This window comes from Saccopteryx bilineata, chromosome 3 (genome assembly GCF_036850765.1).
Source record: "Saccopteryx bilineata isolate mSacBil1 chromosome 3, mSacBil1_pri_phased_curated, whole genome shotgun sequence".
In the NCBI taxonomy this organism is placed as follows: domain Eukaryota; kingdom Metazoa; phylum Chordata; class Mammalia; order Chiroptera; family Emballonuridae; genus Saccopteryx; species Saccopteryx bilineata.
This window is the reverse complement of record NC_089492.1, coordinates 163,145,293-163,162,487: the sequence shown is the minus strand read 5'-3', so window position 1 is coordinate 163,162,487 and position 17,195 is coordinate 163,145,293. Positions and strand designations below refer to the sequence as shown.

The window sequence follows — 17,195 nt, the reverse complement described above, 5'->3', positions numbered from 1 at the left end:
GAGACAGACCCACCTGCTCCTCCCATGTGAAATAGGAGGCACGTGGTGTTGTCACACCAGAAAGCTGTCATACTGAAGCTGTTCTTTTTCTGCCTTTAATAATGTAATGGTGTTCTATCTCTCTCTGGTATTCTGAGTAAAGCATACTTGTTGGCCCATTATTATCAAGGTATAAATATCAGATGTTTATTAAAAACAAAAAAACAAAAAACAGTAACAGCAAAACCAGATCAGAGGTCAGCAGCTCAGGCCAGTGCCACGAAACTATCTTTTCTGGAAGGCCTCAGCTTGGCCCTATGTTTGGAGTTTGTTCTGAGAGAAGGTGCTTATATATTTTCTTTTGCTCTATTGGAAGATGCTTGAATGGTCCAACATGGCTCTGGTCTTCATTTAAAACAGATTTAAGGTCAAATATGTGACCACATCGTGGGAGCTTCTGTCCCAAGGGTTCATGAAAAGAGGTTCTTTTCATACCAGTGGGTCCTGGATCTGCGTTAGCTAGCTTCATTTTGGATCCTTCTTCCTCCGTCCCTTCCTGATCCTCGTGGTGGAAAACAAGTCAGATGTGGTTCTGCCCAGCTGAAGCCTCAGATCTCAGATCAGCAGAGGAATCTCCCACAAGCCACGTGTGCCCTGCCCCAGGCTTCGTGTTTCTGTGGAAGGTGGCTTTCTGCTTTGTTTCATAAGAGCAGTCCTTCACAATTTTTTATAAGTTGTGACACTCCTTTCCTCACATTCCCTATTCATTTTTTCCAGTCCTGCCATGTGGCCAGAATATACCAAATCAAAAATAAAGTATTTATTGTGGACTTATGCTAAGAGATGGCTTTTCAAGCAATATATTAGAATATCATCTGCTGTCTGTATATTTTAAATCCCAATATATTGCAAGGACCACAGAATAAAAGATTTGAAATTAGGACTGTCTTAGAGTCATTGGTTGCTACAACTCTAGGACATACAAAAGAAGTTTAAGACCATCCTTGCCTTAAGACTGTTAGCGAAGCTCAGTGAGAGATATGGAGACAGCCTGAATTGTGAATCACAATTTCAAAGCTTTGATGTTTTCTTCCCATTTGCTCCCAGTTCTCAGGGTTCTGGTGAGACCAGGACCACCTTGAGCCACTGAACTAGTGCTGACTGAGAGGCAGAAAAGGTAGCACCTGCTTGTGTTGCCCTCAGACTTAAAGGCCCCAGCTAAGGACCTCCCTGCCAGGCCCCTGCCAAGGCCTTCTGCTTTCTTGAATGACTTGATCACCCACTGATGTTTCAGGGCTGGGTGCTCCCCAGCTCGAGCCCCAAAAATGCTTGTGTGGCATGCTAGAGAAAGGAACGAACTTGAAAGAAACTCCCACAAAGTAAATCACCAGGACCGGATGGTTTTCATCCAAGAGTTGAGGAAGGAAATGAAGTGTGAAATAGCACAGATACTGATGAAGACATTAATTCTCCATTAAAACCACAACTGTGTCAGAGCAGAGGAAGTTTGCTAACGTGGTGACCTTACTGCCAGAGGAGAGAGATTAGTGGCCTAGCTGCTGCCCCTGGGAAACCTGGCCTACTTGGACAGAATGACACAAAATATAAACAATGACACAATAGCCTTTATCACCTTAAAACAGGTACAAGGGACGGTGTGGCAATTCAGACATGACAGCATTTCAATAGAAGTCTTGAAAAGAATAAGATAGTGAATATGTAACATGTGGGGTGATTGTTCCTACTAATATGCCCATGGCAGACATCACTAATCAATCTGGTACTCTTCTCTCGAAACTTGGAGTGATACTCACACTCTTGAATTTTGTGCCCTCAACTACCACCATCAAACAAACAGAGTTGACATATATGTTTAAACTCACTCACCCTCTCTGTCTAAGAGGATGTATTTTATCATGGACCATATTGGCTCATGATTAAATTGTAAATAAGGACACAAAGGAAGTCCTTCATAGGTAGTTTGGTTTAGGAGCGTGACAAGAAACATGCCACATTCTTTCTTCTAAAGGCTGAGTTTGCAGAACATCTATCTCCAGGGACAACAGTTGTGTGAGAACTAAATCCAGATGTTTAAACCCAGCTGAAACCATGGGAGGGTCTTTAGGAAAGCAGAGGAAGTCACTTCCTCTGAGCCAAGAAGCAGCCCTCTTCAGAAGGTCCTTTTATTTATTTATTTATTTATTTATAAACTTTTAAAAAAAATTTTATTTATTCATTTTTAGAGAGGAGAGAGAGAGGGGGAGAGAGAAACAGAGAGAGAGAGAAGGGGGGAGGAGCTGGAAGCATCAACTCCCATATGTGCCTTGACCAGGCAAGCCCAGGGTTTCGAACCAGCGACCTCAGCATTTCCAGGTCGACGCTTTATCCACTGCGCCACCACAGGTCAGCAGAAAGTCCTTTTAAAAAACGAGAATTGCAGAGCATCCTTTGTTAGGCATGTCCTTGAGTGGAGTTAAAGAAAATTGTAAACACGATTCAGTTCTGCTGCAGCAGGACTGAGATGTGAGGGGGGCTTTGAGAGAAGAGCTACGTGGAGGTCCAGAGAGAGGACAGGCAGGAATGTTGGTCTGGGGGGCAGCTGTGTGACTTGATGGGAAACCCGATGTTTCCCCGGGACTGGCCTGCTTTCACACTCAGGGAGCAGAAGGCCAGGGAATCCCAGGGGCTATGCACAAAGCATTTTGCCATGGGATCGAACAAAGCCTCCTGTCACTGACTGATTAAAGTGATTTGGCTACAATAAGTATTCTACAGCCCAGTGACCCTGACATTGAGGGGTGTGTGAGAAGACAGATCTCCTGGCGTGGACTGAAATGTGATCAGAGAATCAGAATACAGTAAAATGAACTTAGCATGGGAGAGACCATAGCTGTCCTCTGATTTCTCATTGAAATTTGTCACTGGGGGGGCTGGGCAGGTACTGTGGTTCAGAGGCCATGGCAGCAACAATGATATGATGGTGTCTAGTTGGTCAGCAGACCTGGGTGCTAGACCCCACTGCACCACTAGGTACCCATGACCTTGGTCACATGTAGCAGATTCATAAGTCATGGAATAAAATGCTGGAGAGGCCATATTGTCTCATGGGATCTTGTCTCATGGGAACTAAGAATTAGAGCCCTCATTTTAGGACGAGGAGACCGTAGTTGCTCAGCAAGCATAGATGAGTGAGCAACAGAGGGAGGCATGAATGAGGGAGAGGGGGGGTCCAGGTTCCCAGTGAGCAGGTCTTCCAACTTCTCACTTTGCTTCTGAGTCTGTTTCCTGTCTTTACTGGGCGCTGTGAGATAAGTGTGGGCTGAGCATTATGTTTAGAGCACAGGGAGAAATCTCTGGGTTATAGCATCCATTTCTAAGGCAACTTACAGTTCTCCAAGTGCTTTCCTCTCCACAACTGCACCCTGCTGAGGACTCGCTGTGTTGAGTAAGCAGTGGGATTCCTTAACCACTTTCCACAGATGCGTTAACTGCGACAGCTGGATTAAAAGGATCCTCAAGGTCAGATCAAGATCTGCACCAGGGCTTCAACTTCTACCTTCTGATTCTGAATCCAGAGTTCCTTTCACCATGGAATGATAGCTAATGGAGAGTTTACTCTATTTATCATGACAGTAGAGTCTTTGGAGTCACAGTGTGATAAAAATAGACTGTGAGGGCAGGGAGGTTCTCAGTAGCAAACAAACTGAGCTCACCAAAGTTCTTGTGGGCAGGCTGGGCAGCCGTGGCCTTTAGGAAAGCCTGGCAGTCCCGCTGTGGGCAGCGTCACCTTCTCACTGTGCCCAGCTTTCCCTGACAAGTTGCCCTAAAGGACCTGGGCAAGGGTGGGGGCGGGAGGGGGACTTCTTCTGAGGTCCGGGGACCAGGTCCTGTGACAGCAAACTTGCGGTGGCTCTGGTACATATAGGGAGAAATAGCCTGGCTAGCCCTGGGTGCCTGTGTCGCTGAGGTCTATCTTAGAGGCAGGGGGAATGAGGGTGAGAGAGTCTGGAAATGTAAACTCGGCAAGACCAAAGGAAAAGCCTCATTTTCATCCACTTAAAGATAATTTATATTCATAAATATTAATCATTAATTTATTCATAATCATTAATATTAAGAACAATAATCTTCTACTTTACAGAATTATTTTATATAGATCAGGGGTCCCCTATCTACGGCCCACGGGCCGCATGCGGCCCCCTGAGGCCATTTATCCGGCCCCCGCCGCACTTCCGTAAGGAGCACCTCTTTCATTGGTGGTCAGTGAGAGGAGCACATTGACCATCTCATTAGCCAAAAGCAGGCCCATAGTTCCCATTGAAATACTGGTCACTTTGTTGATTTATATTTACTTGTTCTTTATTTTAAATATTGTATTTGTTCCCGTTTTGTTTTTTTACTTTAAAATAAGATATGTGCAGTGTACATAGGGATTTGTTCATAATTTTTTTTATAGTCCGGCCCTCTAATGGTCTGAGGGACTGTGAACTGTCCCCCTGTGTAAAAAGTTTGGGGACCCCTGATATAGATTATAGTAGAAATACCCATTTATACGTACATGTTTAAGTGGTTAAAATACAGATAAAAGCGAAATAAGGAAGCACACAGAGAAAGTTAGGATGTTCCCATGTGACCATTCCACACTCACAAGAAACACAACCATTTTGTCATTTGACCAGGCAGTGGCACAGTGGATAGAGTGTTGACCTGGAATGCAGAGGACCCAGGTTTGAAACCCTGAAGTTGCTGTCTTAAGCATGGAATCAGAGATGTGACCTCATAATCAATGGCTTGAGTCCAATGGGGTCACTGGCTTGAGCAAGGGGTCACTCACTCTGCTGGAGCCCCTGGTCAAGGCACATATGAGAAAGCAATCAATGAACAACTGAGGTGCCACAACAAAGAACTGATGCTTCTCATCTCTCTCTCTTCCTGTGTGTCAGTCTCTCTCTCACAGAAATAAAAGAAACACACAACCAATTTGTCTTTGTAAGAGAGATGAAGAATATATTTTTAATAAGATGCAACACTAGATTCTGTGTTAGAAATATTTTTTGGAATATTTCTTCCATTGGAAATGTCTAGCTGAAGGGAAAAGCTTTATGTTACAGCGGAAGAGGGCTTGGAAGGGATGCTTGTCTCAGTTGAAGGTAACTGATCCAACCAGTAGTCTTCATCTTTTTCAAGTCATAGGTTCCTTTGAGAATCCCATTAATCCCATAATCATCTTCCCAGAAAAATGCAAGCTCCTACAAATTTAACTTAAAATTTAGGTCACTTAGAAACTCCCAAAATCCATACATTTACTTTAGGTTAATAAGCTCTTTATTTAAAAAATTAGAAATTAATATTTTATGAAATAATGTTTTCTTTACAAAAAGATTCATTGCATGCAGGTGATATGATTATAATTGAAATTGTAGGTATTTAGCTAGTGTCCCACAAAATAATCTGATTTCAATAAAATTCCCTAGCCTATAACATTTGCATTTTATGTATGTAATCCTTGTACATTCACTTATAATTTTTCTTGGTCTTTTACTGGTTCTTTTAAAGATGCTATATGGTAATTTGTACCTGATAATACCAGTAATATTTGGTGTAATGAGGAAAATCTGCCTTCATTGTTAAATCTATTTTGATTACATGTAGAATATGGTATATAAAGTAATACTTTAATATATACAACAGCCCACATGCCATCAATAAGATCTCATCCTTCAGACTTGTGAATTCTTGGAAAAAATTACTTCCAAATGTGCCTAAAACTACTTAAGATTTTTGACTGGTTGGTGGTCTATTGATTCTAAATATCTGACCTGTCAAAACGCCATATTTAAACTTCAGTGATGCATAGAGGTTTGGAATTATTGGGGCTGAATTTATTACAGAACAAAGGGAGGTGATAATTAACACACCCATCTGAGCAGTAGCGGGGGAAATAATCCTTGAATGGATTAGAGGCCATGATCCTAAAACCACATTCTCTGAATGTTGGGTCCTTGCCCAGAAATGGGGAGAGGCCAAGCACTGATGCCTTTTATAGGAGAGGGTATCTCTATGGAACTCTGATTGGGAGCACTCGGGCTGAGTGAGGGTTAATTGGGAAAGAGCCTTTCTTTCTCCTGGGGTCTAGCAGAGTGGAGGACCTAGATCCACCCTGTGTGCACTCACCCTCAAAACTGAGAACCCATTCAATTAGTGTTTTGCAGTTATCAGTCTGCCTGCCTGGGTGGGGGTTACATTAAAATGTAAATGAATAAGATTTTATTTATTTATTTATTTATTTTTTACCATTAACCAGGAATCACAATTTTTTTGAACTCCAGTAGGCTACTTTCAAGGCTAGTTAGCATAAGGGCTGCCAAGATGAACTGAACTATTTTGCACTGTCCCACTGGAATCCAAGAGTCACAGGTAGGCACTCTCTCTTTTCTGTATATCCTGAACTCCCAGGATATAATTCCAGGGCAATTGACCTTTGTAAGAACAGTCCATGAACAGAGAGTACTAATGCATTTTCTCGTTGATTTTGCCATTATTCTCTCTTGCCTCCACCACGTCTCACAAGCTTTACAAACAGCATGGAGTTTTCACATAGCATCGTATAATAGCATTGATGGAGACTGACTCTCTGAGAGGGGCCTCCAACAGACAGGTACTTTCCTGAGAAGAAAACAGACCATTAGGAAAGTCACTGTGACCCCAGTCCCTGGGAAGAGGAGGAGCATTTGAATCACAGGCCCAGGTGCTCAGGAAATCTCCTGTCACTCTGAGATGGGCTGGGACACGGTGCCATGTCCAAAGGTTCTAAATACAGTTCAGGCTGGGTCATCATGACAGATGCTGAGCTGGCACCCCCACAGGGGTTGAAGTGGGAACTCTGCCATAGCCCCTGGGCCGGGAGTCTTCCTGGGCCGGGACAGGGAGAAGCAGTGCGCAGCTGTCCGGGGAGGAGGATGACAGCAGCCCTGGCAAAGAAATCCTGCTGCTTCGGCAGTACCACCACACCTTCGGAAGGCACCAGACACCCAACCACGCCTCGGCTATTTTAGAAGTGGTCAGTTTCTGAATTGCTGACACACTTGGAGGACACCATCTCTTCAATGGTCAGTCTGACCCTTCAAGGTAGGTAGGCCTGGGAGAAAACAGAGGCATGTTGGCCAAGGAACCAGTGGAATTAAAGGATCTGATCAAGATGACCCGGGGAGTCAGGAATGGAGGGAGGAATAACATGTTGATTTTTGCATTCCCAAATCAGTCTTTACATGGAAGACAGTTTTAGGCAATTCCTTACCTTGCTCCACGCTCTTCTTTCTGGTCATCACCAAAAATCTACCCTGGGGTTAGCTTCCTTTGACAACTCATTCCCTTCTGGGGCAGGCTTTAGAGAAAAACAAGGAGATAGGAAAGACTCAAGGGGTGAGCTTTTCCTGGAGGGCTTTAGTGGCATGGGATGTGAGAGTGGGATTCTAAGTTTTGCAAGCGTCTCACAGTGGGGTTGGTAAATTGTAAATGTAAACACACTACTATGAATATTTAACCCAGGGCATTTGTTTCACTCATAATACTTGCCCCATGCCCCCAAAGTGGATTCCTTTCTGTTGTCAGTCTTTGATTTTAGGATTTCTGAAGGTGGTGTGGGTTGGTGGATGAGTTCAAGCTTAGGAGAAAGATCATGGTTCTTCTCTTCTCTCTGATGCTTCTGAGTGGGCATTGCTGGGCACATCACCTGGGCTATGTCTCAATGACCTTACTTTCAAGGAGGGTTGTGATGCCTTACTCTTGGTCAGGCCTTGCCCTCATGCTCCCTGGGAGACTCCCTGAGGCACTAGGCCTTTCTGTCTCCTGTGTGTTTTCCTCTCCTGAGCCAGAGGGTGAGTGCTCTCCCCGAGGCTGTCGACTTGCAGCCTCCTGGCTCCTTGCCCATCTTTTCCACCTCTCCTGGAGCAGGGCTCTTGGGCTTCTGCTTCTGCCAACTTTGAGCTCTCTGCTTCTCTGTTCAAGGCCCCTCTCATTACTAAAGTCCCAGCATATACCTTTTTTTTCAGTGGACTTCCCTGTTCTCTCTTCTTTCAGATTCTAGTAATTTTCCTTTGCAAATTGTGTGGCAGCCATCATGGGCCAGGAGAGTCTCACTTAAGTGGATCCACAAGAAAACAAGCTTTCTTAGCTGGCATTTTCGCTATTTCTTCACTTTACCTCCTGCCTTTCCGCAGGTTTTCCTCTAATGCCATTCAGTTTTTTTTTTAATATTTTTTATTTATTGATTTTCAGAGAGAGAGGAGTGAGAGAGAGAGAGAGAGAGAAAGAGAGAGAGTGAGAGAGAGAGAGAGAGAGAGAGAGAGGAGAGAGAGAAGGGGGAGGAGCAGGAAGCATCAACTCCCATATGTGCCTTGACCAGACAAGCCCAAGGTTTCGAACCGGCAACCTCAGTGTTCCAGGTCGATGCTTTATCCCACTGCACCACCACAGGTTAGGCCACGCCATTCAGTTTTGATAGTTTGTGCTCCAGGTCCTGAATCATTTTCTTCACCATGTGATCTTTTTCTGTTCCACATTTACATTTTTCTTTGTTAGGATTTGCTTTTCTCCATCTGAAGAGATACAAACCTTTTTCCTCCTCAGATATGAACATGGAACTGACTGGGAAAGATCTAACTTTTGTGCTCACCTCCCTTTCCAAGTGATGGAAGGCATTAACATTTAATATACTCCTACTGTGTGCCAGGGGCTTCACTGTGAGCCATCAGCATCTCTATTGTTTAGATGAGGAGAGTGGCTCAGATAGGTTAAATAGCTTGCCCAAAGTCACACAGTGGTGTCTGTGTGGTTCTACAGGACTGTACTCTTTCTCTTCCTGGCAGCTTCTCTGGAAACCCCACCTCATGGCAGACAGTAGAGCAGCAGGGGTACAGAGGGTATGGCAGCTGTCTGTGCCAGAATTATTGTGTTCCTGGAGGAGAGGACATCTCTGCCCTCCCTGCCACCTCTGACAACATCACCAGTTCCAGCACTTGGGGACAGAGCTTGCTCCTTTCCTTATTTTATCTCCAGGACCACAAGCACCTATCTGAGTAACTATCTGAGAGGTTTCTAGATGATTGACCTTGACTCCTACTCATAGAAGTGACTGAATTCACTGAACCCATTTGATGCCCATAGAAGACTGCAGATCTGACTCCACCAGTCAGTTTCAACACAACTCATTGTTGTGGAAGGAAAAGCTAGTGGGATTCCAAAAGTTCAGATTGTGTGTGGAGGTGACCTTTCTGGGATTTCATTGGGAAAATGGCATTCAATGAAGATACCTCGTTATTAGGAACATATTGATCTCCTAAAGAAGATTAGAAGAATAACAGCATTCCAGAATCTTCATCTGGATCAACTTACCCTCTTTCCTAGCTCTTCTCTGGCCACATCTCTTCTCTTGCTTGGTTAAACATACAGAAATGTATTCATTCATTCATTCATTCAATAAAAACAACAGTTTACTGAGTGCACAATAGGTGTTGGACTCTGTCACAGCTGCTGAGGATACAAGAGGAGTAACACAGATGTGGTCTGAACTACCCACTGTTCTCTAAACCCACATGGTAGACTTTCCTGCCATGCCTCTGCCATAACACTCCCTCTTCCTGGAAGATCTGTCTCCTTATTTTGCCAGTGCTGCCTTTTCACCTTGCAGACATCTCTTCATTAGGTCCAGAAAAGACCCCTGGGCCGGAAGGGGGGTTTCTCCCATAGCATATTGTCGATACTCTTCTTACATAATAATACATGAAAATTAGCATGCATATATTCCTTTTACTATTGATAAAGTATTTACATAAACACACATATGCACACATTTCATTAAGGATTCATAGAAATTTCACAAAGTGGAAATAATAATTTATTTTACAAATGATAAAACTAAGGCTTAAAAGGGTTAAGTAACTTGTTCATGATTAGACAGTTGGAAAAGGGGGAGGTGAACTTTAGAACTTGGTCCTCAACATGCAGTCTGTGCCATGCTGGATTCTGACTACGCTAATCTTATTAACTTATTTATTGACCTGTCTTGTCTCCTAACAGGTTTTTGTAAGTATCGGAGGACATAGGTCCTATCTTATTTAATTTTTTGCCTCTCAGTGTATCCAGTGCATTGTCAGACTCAGACTAGATAGTCAATAAGTATTTGCTGAATAAATGATTGATTGAATGGACAAATTCAAAAGATTACTGGAGAGGTTGTTATCTAATTGCCAACCATGTAGCTCTTACCATCATTAAATGGGACGATCCTACAGGTTTGGCTTGACAGGTTGGGTGGACTTTAAACTTTGCATAGCTGGTGGTCTCTCAAGTATAATGTCAAAGGCATTGCATTTTCCTGGCTGTGCTCAAATGTCCTACTTATATTTTTGAAATTTTCATCTCCAAAGTGGAGTGTTTCCAGAAGTCATAGTTAATTACATTTGTTGCTTAGAAATTAGCTGCTTAGTTCTTCCCTTTTAGCTTATTAGCATGGGTTTATTTATTTATAGGTGCACAGTGAGAACATCCTAACAAGGTATAAGGCAAGTTCTCTGAGGGCCTTTGCGGGAGGGTTCCTTTCCACTTCATGGACATTTAAAGAGCACTGTGGGAGATGTCTGATGGTGGTGGTGTTGGGGTGGCGTTGTGAGGTTGCCAGTAGTTGTGGTTGCAAAGAGCAAACAAACACTGGCGGCTTGAGGGTGAGCTAATGTGTCACTTCACCCGGAAAAAAATGCCAAGAGCCTCAGGAAAGATTTGTGCTGATAGCTGCTTGCCTAAAGTTAACTGGTCAATCTTGAAGACCACCCAGTCAATTAGGATAAACTTTTGGAGGGTTCTGGTTCAAGAGGTATTTAGAGTGACTATTGCCATGGAGCTTATGGCCAATATTTTATTATTTCATTTATGCATTTCCTGTGCTTTCATTAGGAACATTTTCTGACCAAAAAGTTGGTCTCAAGAATTTTAATTTTGTGGGGAGAATAAAATAAAATATTTGAAATTAGGACCATTCTAGAAAATCCAGGACTTGTAAGTATCCTCACTTTTTCTTGATCTTCCTGGTTAGCTTGATTATTGGCATATAACCTTATATGTTAATATGACACTTTACTTTTATAAAGTGCTTTCACATACATTATTATCAGATGAATTCTCCTCAAGTATACCTATCATTTTAAAACTATCAATAACTTTGCGCCCTGAACTCTGACCTGAGTTAAGCTTAAATTAACCAAAATTTGCATAAGTAGAAACTATTTCAGCTGCCTTTTTTTGTCTTTCAATGCTAATAATTACACATTTTTCAAAGTCCAAACACCTTCTGATGTTATTTTGTATCTTCTAATGTTATTTTGCGGGATAAAGCAAAAGAGTGATTTGGCACTGCCTCTGATCTTCAGTGACCCATCCCAGGGGACGTTTTACCCCAGGGGGACAGGAAATGAATCACAACAAAAGAGGCCCTTTCCCATTGTACTTACTTATAAAACAATGTTAAGATCGTGAAGAGACCTAAAATATTCATGAACATAATTACCTTGCTACTGAGAAACACAAAGTCTTGAATTTTCTCCTCTCCCAAAAAGAACATGCGATGTTTTGGTTTCCACAGAGCTGTCTCCCGACTGAGCAGCCTGAACATGGTAAGTTTGGCATTGCCAGGTTCAGAGTGGGAAGCACGCGGCTCTGCAGGTCTGGTTCTGGAAATGGGCACCGGTGGCTAGTGAGCTGCCGAAGTATCACCTCTGGTGTCAGACTAACTTGTGTCCCACTCTGACACCTAGTTATGTAATGTGAGAAAATCCTCTTCACCTTGCCAAGCCTTAGTGTCCTCTTTCTAGGGTTTTCTGTGGAAATTGCATGAGATAATGGGATAGAAACTATCTAGAAGAGTGCCTGTTACTTCTACCACCTCTTTTTTTTTTTTTTTTTTTTTCTTTTTTATGAAGCTGGAAACAGGGAGAGACAGTCAGACAGACTCCCGCATGCGCCCAACCGGGATCCACCCGGCATGCCCACCAGGGGCGGTGCTCTGCCCCCCAGGGGGCGATGCTCTGCCCATCCTGGGCGTCGCCATGTTGCGACCAGAGCCACTCTAGCGCCTGAGGCAGAGGCCACAGAGCCATGCCCAGCGCCCGGGCCATCTTTGCTCCAATGGAGCCTTGGCTGCGGGAGGGGAAGAGAGAGACAGAGAGGAAAGCGCGGCGGAGGGGTGGAGAAGCAAATGGGCGCTTCTCCTATGTGCCCTGGCCGGGAATCGAACCCGGGTCCTCCGCACGCTAGGCCGACGCTCTACTGCTGAGCCAACCGGCCAGGGCCTTTTTTTTTTTTTTTTTGCTTCCACCTTCAAAGCATGCTAGAACCCTGGGGGCTGAACTTTTAATGACATTGAGGCTTTCTCTGATCAACAAGAAATAGATATACAGACTACTGCTGCTACTTCTTTGCAAAACCTCTTTAGAAACTTAGGTCTCAGGGCTGACTTTGGGTTCTTAACTCTGGGTCTGTGGATCACTGACAGAGGTGCCTGTTGTCAGGTGGAGAGATATGTGCTCTTACTCTCCTTAATTGGCTTATTGGCATGGGAATTTCAGGCTTCGGGTTACCTCCTCCTTTTTCCTAAATAGAACTTGGAGGGCATGGAGAGCTCAGAGACTTCATTCCATTACTAATCATCTAATGGGCTCGTCTGAGTGTTTGCTATCATCATAATTTTATTTTAATCCAACTTGGGTTATATAGTTCATTCCCTTGAAGCTCTGGACTGGGTATCAAATTTGGGCTCAATCCGTCCTCAGGTCAATGCCAAATACTCTGCTTCTGCCATATTTAGAATTACTCTATGAAAACTTTCATCACCAGATTTCTCTAAGGTCCCTGATAAAACCTGACATCCCAGAACCAATGTCGACTGCAGAGGTCCTCTGGAAATAGGAGTTTACTTGATCCTGGTACAGAGAGTTCTGTCTGGGTTATAACCTTTTGTGTAACCTTTTGTGTCTACTCTGGTGTAAAGAGGAGCCCGGCGACGGCTGTGGGAGTGTTGGTTTTATTTATTTATTTATTTATTTATTTATTTATTTATTTACAGAAACAGAGAGAGAGAGTCAGAGAGGGGATAGATAGGGACAGACAGACAGGAAGGGAGAGAGATGAGAAGCATCAAGCATCAATCATCAGTTTTTCATTGTGACACCTTAGTTGTTCATTGATTGCTTTCTCATTTATGCCCTGACCATGGGCCTTCAGCAGACTGAGTGACCCCTTGCTTGAGCCAGCGACCTTGGGTCCAAGCTGGTGAGCTTTGCTCAAACCAGATGAGCCCGTGCTCAAGCTGGCGACCTTGGGGTCTCGAACCTGGGTCCTCTGCTTCCCAGTCTGATGCTCTATCCACTGCGCCACCGCCTGGTCAGGCAAGGGAGTGTTGGTTTTATAGGTTTTGGGACTTTAAGTAGACTAAGGAGTGGTTGTCCTGCCAGTGCCAGATAGGAACTACCATCTACATAGCTCTGTTTCAGTTATTGGCAGAAATAACAAACAAACAAACACCCTGTGATTGTTTGATTATCATATGAGTTGGATCTTTCTTTTTTGTTTCAAACTATTTTCTTCTTTAAGGTAAAATATGACAGCTGAGTGTCAGTCTTATGGAAGTACTGCTGTGCATCCAGTTTCAGATGATTCCACATCTCTTACCTGACTCTACAGTAGTCTTTTATCACCCATCTTCAATAATGAAGCCAGGCTATCATATATCATTCATTCAGGAGCTGTGGCAAAGCATTCAACTCAGCTTATGAACTTTATAGTTGGAGAGAAGACAGAAGTATCATTCCCTTCATTTAAAAGAAAACTTTGGTATAAAGAAAATAATGTCTAAACTCCAGATTATGGCACCCTGATTCATTATAGAATATGAACTCCAGGTGGCTAGGGATTATTGTTTTTATCCCTGATGATGTTTTACAAATCCAGAAGAGTAACTAGCACATTGTAAATGTTAAATAGTCATTTAGTTGAATTAAAACTGACTTTCCACCTTTATCTGTTATTTCACCTCCCCTTTCCTCTTATGTACTTTAAGTTCTGGCTGTATCAATGTGTTATTCATTCCCTAAAAATGACAAATTTTTGCTTATGCTATTTCCACTATCCTAAATTCTGTCCTCATAATTTCCTTGCCTGCTCATATTGAACTTATATTTCAAATTCATTATTTCTCTTTCTCTTTTTAAAAAATTATTATTATTAAGTGAGAGGTGGGGAGGCAGAGACAGACTCCTGGCAAGCCCCCTACCAGGCGATGCTGTGCCCATTTGGGCTGCTGCTCTGTTGCTCAGTAACCAAGTTATTTTAGTGCCTAAGGCAAGGCCATGGAGCCATCCTCAGCACCTAAGGCCAACTTTGCTAGAACCATTTGAGCCATGACTGTGGGAAGGGAAGAGAGAGGGTGGCAGATAGGGGGGAGGGAAGGGTGGAGAAGCAGATGGGCGCTTCTCCTGTGTGCCTTGACAGGGAATCAAAACCAGGACTTCCACATGCTGGGCTGATGTTCTACTGCTGAGCCAACAGGCCAAGGCCTCAAGTTCATTCTCAAGTGTCACTTTGTAAAGTCTTCTTGATCATCTCATGCTTGACTTGCTTGCTCTTCAAAGTTCATTAATAAATTGCTCCTCTATCTGTCAGAGCACCTATCACAGTTGGTTTTCTTTAACATTTTGTGTCCTTCTGAGCAGATGGTCAGCTCCTTCAGAGCAAGGGCCTGTTCTGTCTGTCTTGGTCCATTAACATATAGCTTAGTATGTACAAAGCAGAAGTGTTAGGTGAAATAAAAATGGAATTAAATATAGACTCATATGCCTGCAATCTTTAGGAGGTTGAACAAATATAACCTGGATTTGGGTGTCAATAATATATAAAACAGAAATGATAATACCTCTTAGATTTGTTTTCTTAAATGATGTTACATATGTAGAGTCTTAGCAGAGTGTTACATGCATAGTAAGTGCTCAATAGATGTTGATCATTAACTCTTTGGTTGAGGTGGTTCTTGTGAACTCCTATTCATCTCACTGTTCAAAGTCACTAACATTGCTATCAACAGAATCACTAGATTTCATTTTATCATAGACATATAAATATAATTTTTTGACCAGGAAGATATTGATATATTCCTCCCTAGTTCCTAACAGTAAAGATAAGGAAATAGTATTAAAGATAAGAAAATAGTAAACATAAAGAAACAGACTCTGTGAAAGGAAATGACTTTTTCCTTTCCTGGTGAGTATCAGAGCCCAGGAGTAAATGTGTGTTCACTGTAGTAATGAATGATTTTTAAAAATTATTAAGTGGAAATAAAAATCACCTGGAAGACTGTTAAATTTGTTTTAATAATGTCTAATTTTGATATTAAATCAAAGCACATATATAATTCAGGTATTTTCTACACATGTTAATCAAATCAACTTCTTGTGGATTGTTTGCTATTGTTAAACTTGGTGGTCTCTAAGTTGCACTACTAGTCCATCGTTAAACATTAGACTTAAAGGTGGTTTATAGCACCCCTAATTAAATGTGCATGTGCTGGGCTATAAAAATTAAGGAATATGGGGACCAGAATAGTTATGTGACTTGGCCAAGATCAAACACATCAAACCATTTTGGTTGTAAGGATGGTCAAAATAATTGAGAGGCATTACAGAGTTGCTGGCTGCTTTGGCCACGGCTGTGAATTTGGGAAGACCTGATTACTGGATCAGAAAGCAGACAATCTTACTTTCTGGGTCATGTTGCTTTTAATTTTTCAGTCTCAGGTTTCTCATTTGCAAAATGGACATCAAAATATGTTCCATGTTGCCCTGGCCAGATAGCTTGGTTGGTTAGAGCATTGCCCCGTGTGCAGAGGTTGCTGGTTCAATTCCTGGTCAGGGCACATGCAAGAATAGATCAATGTTTCTTTCTCTTTCTCTCCCTTCTTCTCAAATCAATAAATAAAATTTAAAAATATACATTTATATATGCCATGTCTACCTCATCAAATGGAAAGATATATTAGATAATGCATAAAATATGAATTATGAATCTATTTCATAATTGCTAGTAGTTGCATGAATTGAGAGTTGAACTTGCTCTAAGCTAAACTCCACTTTTTGTGGGAACTGGGTATCCATTTTATCCACACATGACAGGTCAGAGATAGAAAACAAGTGACAGTATGAACTTATGGTTAGAATTTATTTTTTCAGGGATTTTTTTCCAATGGTAATAGATATGTTAGTTTCCTAAGTTTTCTTTTTTCACTTCCTTAGTTATGTGTAATGTTATCATTTAAGCTCCTGATTTACTGAAACTTCCCTTGTTAAAATACTATTCAGAGGAGACATCTGATAGCCAAGAAGTCATTCCATCTCATTCAAATGAGTTTGTAATGGTTATTTTTTAAAGGCAGGAAGTCACAAATTGCCAAGAATAAAAGAATTTGAAAACACAAAGGTGTTTTCTAATCTTCAAGGGACTGATTGTATTTCTGAATGGATGACCTGGTTTGATTGAAATAACCTGGTAGGCATTTCTTACATTCATGACTTTGGTAATTTGATTGTACATTCTGATTAATAGCTGAAATAATTGGTCTTATTAGCCTGAATATTTTATATAACTATTTTTTAGAAACATTTTACAAAAAAGTAAACTTTATTTTTACCTAAGTTGTTGATCTTGACTCTGAGATTACTATTTTAAGGATATTGTAGGTAGTTTATGTCACAGATAGCCTTAATTACTCTAAGAATGTTTACTTATATATATATATATGACATGATATGATATTAATTTTATTTCCAAATTATGACATCTAAGAGACAACTGAGCATGGAAAATTACATGGTGCATTCATGTTATTGCAAACATGGGCTAGTGCCTATATTCTGTATAAAATAGTCACTTGGGCTCTATTTTGTAACAGAGTGAGAATCTCGGAGCACAGAATATTTCCAGGGGGACAAGTAACTGTCTCTGGAAATCCTCTTCATGGGAAAATGCTGCCTCTGCCTCCACAGACCTGTCCATTTCTTTTCTAGTAACAGTTCCCCAGGATAGTTCCAACCCTCATGGATCCCTCCTTTCTGGATTCCTGTAAGACATACTAGACTGCATATAATTGTGAGGAACACTGTGGGTTATGTATTTGTCTT

The 17,195-nt window shown here is 42.0% G+C and overlaps 1 protein-coding gene across 4 annotated transcripts in view; it reads left to right on the top strand.

Annotated features, from left to right (window-relative positions):
• The window catches only part of TBX15 (T-box transcription factor 15), a 120,391-nt gene that overhangs the window by 43,700 nt on the left and 59,496 nt on the right, over positions 1–17,195 (top strand). The window contains exon 1 of one of the 4 annotated variants that reach the window (XM_066268114.1): positions 7,004–7,107. The exons of the other annotated variants lie outside the window; for them this stretch is intronic. Coding sequence (XP_066124211.1) covers positions 7,086–7,107 — 22 coding nt within the window. The 5' untranslated portion in view covers positions 7,004–7,085. Of the gene's footprint in view, positions 1–7,003; positions 7,108–17,195 lie in introns of those variants that run through there. 4 annotated transcript variants of the gene reach the window in all.